The sequence below is a fragment of the Salvelinus namaycush genome, chromosome 20 (genome assembly GCF_016432855.1).
Source record: "Salvelinus namaycush isolate Seneca chromosome 20, SaNama_1.0, whole genome shotgun sequence".
In the NCBI taxonomy this organism is placed as follows: Eukaryota; Metazoa; Chordata; class Actinopteri; order Salmoniformes; family Salmonidae; genus Salvelinus; species Salvelinus namaycush.
The window spans coordinates 27,140,365-27,148,086 of NC_052326.1; the positions used below are offsets into that span (position 1 = coordinate 27,140,365).

The 7,722-nt window shown below is 40.0% G+C and overlaps 1 protein-coding gene across 1 annotated transcript; it reads left to right on the forward strand.

The window, feature by feature from the left end:
- Window positions 1–1,802: 1,802 nt before the first annotated feature.
- LOC120065736 (pepsin A-like) lies at window positions 1,803–5,903 on the forward strand. Its single transcript, XM_039016825.1, has 9 exons — window positions 1,803–1,858; window positions 2,121–2,271; window positions 2,404–2,518; window positions 2,691–2,809; window positions 4,482–4,681; window positions 4,804–4,920; window positions 5,127–5,262; window positions 5,433–5,531; window positions 5,751–5,903. Exons 1-9 carry the CDS (start codon window positions 1,803–1,805, stop codon window positions 5,901–5,903), a joined length of 1,146 nt encoding a protein of 381 aa, XP_038872753.1.
- Window positions 5,904–7,722: the final 1,819 nt, after the last annotated feature.

The window sequence follows — 7,722 nt, forward strand, 5'->3', positions numbered from 1 at the left end:
TGCACAGAATAGAATAGGTCAACTTTTGTACTATGGGGGATAGTAGATTTACATAGGCTTGTGCTTTTGCTGTTTGTTAGGCCTACTCATCTCGTTTGGCTGATGAAAAGTAAATGTGGACATTTCTTACAATATCTTCAATATGCGCCTCATAATTGGATAAGGATTGCGTGCAGTTGCATCCCGATGTCTCTCTTCACTTGTAGCCTGTGAGTAAGAAGTGTGTACAGCCTGCGCAAATTTCTTTTTGGAGCTTATGCCTTTCATGCTACTTTTTTCAAATCATCACTAGAGTCGCATCATACAGCCTTGGAATGTATTAAAAATCAAAACATATAGCCCAACGTTTGTATCACAACTAAAGTTACATACATAACTCTAAATTAAGCATATAGGAGTACCTGTTTCTTTATTAACGCTCAACACAGAATAGCTGCATGTGCCACTCCCTCAAATCGTTTGGAGAAAATATCCTTTCTATTTTATTCAGCTTTGTTCAATTGTAATCTTCATACTATAAAATAATGCCACGGAATTCTAAGCAAATCTTGTCTGCCAAATTAACTAGGGTAGCCCACAGCCATATGGCATAGCCAGATCATTGCCTAACATAAGTCGGTCCCGTGTGGCTCAGTTGGTAGAGCATGGCGCTTGCAACGCCAGGGTTGTGGGTTCATTTCCCACGGGGGGACCAGGATGAATTTGTATGAACTTTCCAATTTGTAAGTCGCTCTGGATAAGAGCGTCTGCTAAATGACTTAAATGTAAATGTAAATAAGGACAACTCAGAGTATGCTATTCTGTTCTTCTGAAATAGACTACATTTTCTTCATATCATGTTTCTTTAGACCTATCTAAAATAAATAATGGATGTATTGTGTTGGTGTAGGCTATATTACATGGATTTATTATACTTTTTTAAAAATGTAGGTGTTCCAAAGGTCTGTATTAGTGGCTTGTAGGCTGTGCCTGGAAGCCAGGAGATGCTAAATGTGTTTATGTTAATTAACTGTCAATTACCATGAGACTGGCTGTAATTTGTTTGACAATCATCTGCTGGTGTAATTTCATGACTGTCACAGCCTTAGTACAGACTCCAATATGTTACATGCTATTATTCTAAAAAGTCAACATAACCCCATAGCTTTTACAGAAATCTTTGTGAGAAAGGCTGAGTCAGATAAACTGATACAGTACGTCATATGTGGGCTAGTTAATAACCTGTAACAAGACCTAGGCTACATTTATACGCACTAAGAACTGATATGCCTCTGGCATAAAGCATTGAAGTGGGCACGCACTGCTCCTACCTTTGTTTGCCCTGTCTAAAGGCAGGATCATAAATCAATACTTATTCTATAAAAAAAGATACTATTGAAATGATATAATTGATACTGTTTTTAAACCCTTTTATTTCAAATTGTTTTGTCATTTGAGGAATGGATACAAGATCAATTTCTATTCAATCTCGAGGACAAACACTGATGAAATGTTTTCTTATCGAATGATTGATAATGAACAATAAATATAAAATTATTGTATATGTTGTGTTTTTGTTTGAAAGGTTTCGGGTGAACTTGTCTCAAATCTTTTTTGTTCCCCTTATCTGATTTATTTACCTATTTAAGTCTGTTCTTATAGCCATTAAGTGGTTTCTTATCACTGCATTGTACAGTATATGGCAGAACTATATGAGTGGTAAATGCTGGGAATAATGAACACTGTCCAAACACACAGTGTATAAAAAGGCCAGGGTATAGCCAGTCCAATGTACTGTACTCCCAGGTAACTGATCAGACAAGATGAAGTTGGCTGTTGTGCTGTTTGCCTTAGTGACCCTTTCTGAGTGCCTTCTCAAGTAAGTACCATCATTCATTAAATAAAATATATAATGTATTTCATTTCTTGCACCTTATATCATCGCAGATTTCTGTAGGGTATTGTGTTGTTGAGAGAAACATGAGGGTAGCTTTTAAAAATGCTGAAACTAAAGTGAAAGGAAATCAGTTTTCTAACTGCAGCATCAGACCGTTTTGAGACTCTGTTCCTCTGAGTCATAGAGATTGCAGTAGTGTTATATTATCTGATGCTAAACTAGAGATGTCCACTCTGTGGCCCAGGATTCCTCTGATAAAGGGGAAGTCAGCCAGGCAGACTCTGGAGGAGAAGGGTCTGTATGAAGAGTACAAGAGGAAGTATCGCTACAACCCCAGAGCCAAGTTTAACAGCAGGGCGGGTGGTGCCATGGTGCCCATGATCTACTATCCAGAGGTGAGTGCACCTAGCTATAGCCCAGACTGTCTCCATTGGTGACTGCTTAGGCTTACTCGAGTGTCTGGCTGAAACATTCATCATATCATCTCACGAATCTCTTTGTCTTTCTCCCTTGACTGTCTCACACAGTCGACATACTACGGAGTCATCGCCATCGGTACTCCCCCTCAGTCGTTCAAGGTTCTCTTTGACACGGGCTCTGCTGACCTGTGGGTGCCCTCTGTCCATTGCAGCCAGGCCTGCAGTGAGTATGGACACACATTGATGACAGGGATACTAAAATACACAACCGTGAAACAATGAAATAGTAACTAGTTGTGGAACTGTATCTAAACATGACGTTTTATTCTTTGATTCTTTGTTAAAAATGTTGATTTAAATCATGTCTACTCCTCTCTCCCTCCCACCCTCACCAGACAACCATGCCAGGTTCAACACTACAGCATCCTCCACATTCCAGCCCAGCTCAGAGACTTTCTCCATCCAATATGTCACTGGTTACATGACAGGGGATGTGGGATATGACACCGTAAAAGTGAGAAACAGAAATATCTATTTACTTTCTCCAACATTGGTAATGTAACACTATATGTACTCTCAGTATGACACTCACATTTCTGGACTAAATTAAATATTACCACTACCTTTTTAAAACCAAGTTTAACTTTTTTATTTCCCAAACACAATTCAACACAATCACAATCGCTTTTTTGACTTTTTATTATTTTAAACATATTTTAACACTGGCTTAAGACCTAACAAACACTTTATACTTTTTTAACACTGAGAAGAAAATACTTCAATTTGCTGAACTTGCCATTGGCTCAACCATCGGCTCAACTTACCCCATGGCAATTGGCTCAACTTAACCCAAGGCAAACATTTAGACTATATTAGTCCACACAGCTACACTGCACTTTCATGCTAAGTTTAGGACCTCACATTGAAGCTTATAGAGACCCAAACTGATGTATAGAACAATCGTTAAAAAAATATCTACTTTGGTTTAGTTACAAGCATCATGAAACCTCTAACACAAATTAATTTGACTTGATGAAAATCTGTTTTTTGGACCTAACTTGAAATGATGACCTCTTCCTAAATATTTGGTCAAATTATACATTTTGTGTATGGTTTCCTAGAAACAAAGGTTGCTCAACTTACCCCTTTGAATCAACTTACCCCACTCTCCCCTACAACTTCTCATTCTTAAAGGTCCAATTCAGCCATTTTCATCTCAATATCAAATCATTTCTGGGTAACAATGAAGTACCTTACTGTGACTGTTTTCAATTAAAATTGTCAAAAAGAAACAAAAATAGCTTCTTAACAAAGAGCAATTTCTCAAGCAAGACTTTTGCCAGGACTTTCTGATATTGGTCTGAGTAGGGAGGGGAAAACTGAAAACTAGCTGTTATTTGGGACTCTTTCTTATTGGCCTATTAACTAATTTAATGCCTGGTGACGTCACCAGGCAGGCCATAACTCCATCCCAACAAAACAGGCAGAAATGTATTTTCCAACAGCTCTTACACTAAAAGGGCATTATCATCATTTTCACAATTTAACACTATTATTCCAACCTCAAAGTGTGTATAAAACATTAAGAACACCTTCCTAATATTGAGTTGCGCACCCCCTCCCCCCCTCCCCCCTCAGAACAGCCTCAATTCATCAGGGCATGTACTCTACAAGGTGTCGAAAGCATTCCACAGGGATGGCAGGGATCCTGGCCCATGTTGATTTCAATGCTTTCCACAGTTGTATCAAGTTGGCTAGATGTCCTTTGGGTGGTGGACCATTCCTGATATACATGGAAAACGGTTGAGCGTGAAAAACCCAGCAGCGTTGCAGTTCTTGACACAAACCGGTGCGCCTGGCACCTACTACTATACCCTATTCAAGAGCACTTAAATGTTTTGTCTTGCCCATTAACCCTCTGAATTGCACACATACACAATCCATGTCTCAATATTGTCTCAAGGCTTAAAAATCCTTCTTTAACCTGTCTCCTCCCTTCATCTACACTAATTGAAGTGGATTTACGGTCAGTCTATGTCATGGAAAGAGCAGGTGTTTTTAATGTTTGTACACTCAGTGTATATAAAACATAGGAAAATTGCATTTTTTACTTCACTAGGCCTTTGAAATGTGTCACCACCAGCAATTTGAGAGGATGTGTGTGTGTGACTGTTTTTTCCCCTCAGTTCGGTGACTTGTATGTGACAAACCAGATCTTTGGCCTGAGTCTGGTGGAGGATGCTTTCCTGGATAACTTACCATGGGATGGGATTCTGGGCCTGGCCTTCCCCGACCAGCAGTCAATTAACGGAGGTACTCCTGTATTTGACAACATTTGGAAACAAGGAAAGATCCCTCAAGACCTGTTCTCCATCTATCTGACCAGGTGAGATTTCATTGGAGGAATAAGTAGACGGTTGGGAGGAGGGGGCGGGGACGAGGGGGGGATGATCTGCTGATGTTTACTAAGTCCTTCTATGTGATGAACATGTAAATTCTTCTTCCCAGCTCTGTAGATGGCAGTATGTTAATCCTGGGAGGAACTGACCCCTCCTACTTCACAGGAAGCATCCAATGGATTCCCATCTCTCAACCTACTGGCTACTGGCAGATCACTGTAGACAGGTAATATTATGGACGGCTAGTGTTTGTGAGTGTATGTGTAACAGAATTGAAGATGATAATTTTCCCACACAAGACACCAGCCAAGTTCAAACTCATTAAGTTTGTTGTCCCATCCAAAATCAATCAGTCACTGGTGTTAGGCCTACTTTTGTTGTTGATGATTACAGAATAGTGATGCTCTGCTGAATGTGCTCTGCTTGTTGCAGTATTACTATCAATGGGAATACTGTGGCGTGTGCAGCAGGCTGCCAAGCTGTAGTAGACTCTGGCACCACTGAGATCCTAGGGCCTACCAGGGACGTCAATAACATCAATGGCTGGGTGGGAGCCTTCAGCGAACAGGTGGGTTTCACTGGATCTCAGTCTTATGAACACAGTTTTGTAATGGATATTTGTTAACTTTTTCAGATTTCTAATAACTGAGGTGGAAATGATTTATGTTACTAATGAACGTGGCTCTGTAAAAGTTTTCAGGATAAAATAAAAAATAAACATTCCTCACTTCTTTACAGGGTATCGTGAGTTGCAGTAACATAAAGCGCATGCCTGAGATTACCTTCAACATCAATGGATTCGGCTTCATTCTCCCAGCATCAACCTATGTTTTCCCAGTAAGTAGCTCTAAAATGTAGTCTAATGTTCCATTTGAGCATGTATTTGAGTGCAATATCATACTATTTTAGTGATATTTAAAGAATCATGCCAGTTAAAATAACCACAGATGTGCCAATGCTATTACGGTAATTTAATAATTGTTGCAATGTAAGGAACTCAACAATGTTGAGAAACTTTTCCACCTGGAAGTCATACTCCCTCTCTTCTCCCTCCAGTATGGCTCCAGCTGTACTACTGGTTTTGGCACCTGGGACAATGATCAGTGGATTCTGGGTGAGGTCTTCATGAGGCAGTTCTACACTGTCTTCAACAGAGACCAGAACTGGGTGGGCTTGGCCCAGGCTAAAAAGAGTCCAGAGTCAGACTGATACTGACAACCCTGCTGGTGCCCTGACACCATACCTGTCTGCATCTCAGACTGAGAGAGATTCACCAGCCCAACCATCTTCACTCCACTTCTGTTTACATCTGAAGTGAACATCAGACATGGGTAATGGAAAATGAAAAAATCTCCACTACTATGCAATTGTTCCAATTATGCAAATAAAACAAAGTTAACCTGTATCCGATTAATGATTGATTAAGTCTATTATGCTGTTTTTCAAATGTGTTGTCTGTTTGACACTTGAAATGGATTTTCATTCAGATTAACCAGATTGTTTATTGTCCCATCCTCCATATAAACTTGAGTGTTCTCCTCTGGTGTCAGACTGTATGTTAAACTCAATAATTCACAATGCTGCCCACTAGATGGCATAACAACCCCTAGAGACTCAAATAGACACTATATATGTTGCTATTCATTTAATTGAGTCAGGAGGGGGCTTACAGAGAAAGGATGAGTCATCCTCTTTTGAATTCAGTCCACACACACACAACCACATGCCAATCATTCATCATTAGCAGCCACTGACTGGCATTAACCACGTCATCTTAGATGGATTCAGGTCGTATTTACATTTCCTCTGCAGGTCAAACGGTTCTAATTTGAATATCTACAAGATGGAAATGTGTAATTTTTTACCACTATATGTGACGATAATACATATTGTACAGTATGTTACAGCAAGGCCATAGACCTCTTGCAGTGAAAATATCATGCATTCATTAATGTGCAGTAATCTTAGCATCTATCCACTATAAACCCTGTATGATCTAGTCCTTTTTAGAGAGAGGGGGATACCAATGTATTGTTGTTCATTCAGAACATCTGCTGCTTTAAATCACCCAGTTTAATCGAACTTGTCACTTCATTACAAAGACCTGGATGGTTTTGCTGCTGGTGAGGGTCAATATAGTAATATAAGACATCTGGCGTGACTGAATCAGGGATTGCATCCCAATGGCACCCTATTCCCTGGCCAGAGCCCTATGGACCCTGGTCCAAAGTAGTGTACTATATAAGGAATAGGGGGCCATTTGGGATGCACAGGGTTTTTGGACATCCCTCTCCAGTCCTCTTAATTAATCTAGTAGAAGTCTTCATTTACACTTTCTTCTGCAGAGACGGACACTTAATTCATAATGACATTTAGTACAGTAGTTCAGGTTGGTGATAAACACAAATGCACACAGAAACACACTGTCCTTCCTTCAGTCGACCTGTTATTGAGTTACCTGTAAATGACATATGGGACGTGATGGTGTGCACATAGGAAGAATAAAGAGCTTGCATCAAACAGTGCCTGAAGAAAGTAAATGGACAGATGAGTGCAATACACACTGCTTCCCGAGCAAGCTGAGTTTCCACCTCAGTGATCTGTGAGCTCTAGCATTTCATCCCCCAGTGACCACAGTGCATGTCATTAGGGTATTATAGAAACAGAAGCCAGTGGAGTGGCATGCCATTTGGCTCAGTGAAGCCTGATATTCAGGCTCACATCACAGAGGAACAGAAAACACTAAATCGCAAGGAGGGCTGTTATAAAGCATCAATTCAGATATTGAGATGTTTCAACTTCATGTTATGTGTGTCTTGAGTGCCCCTATCCTAGAAAACACAGCATCATCACACTTCTTGGCTTGGATCTTTATAAGGTTGTGAATACAGTTGACAGCTATAGGTACAATGGATGAACAGGAAGACATTTGAGAGCATAGGAGAGATTCTGACAAAAGATTGTCATTACAGATTAATGCATTTGTACTTGACCCAACAATATGCAGTGAGTAGAGACATTGAAGTAT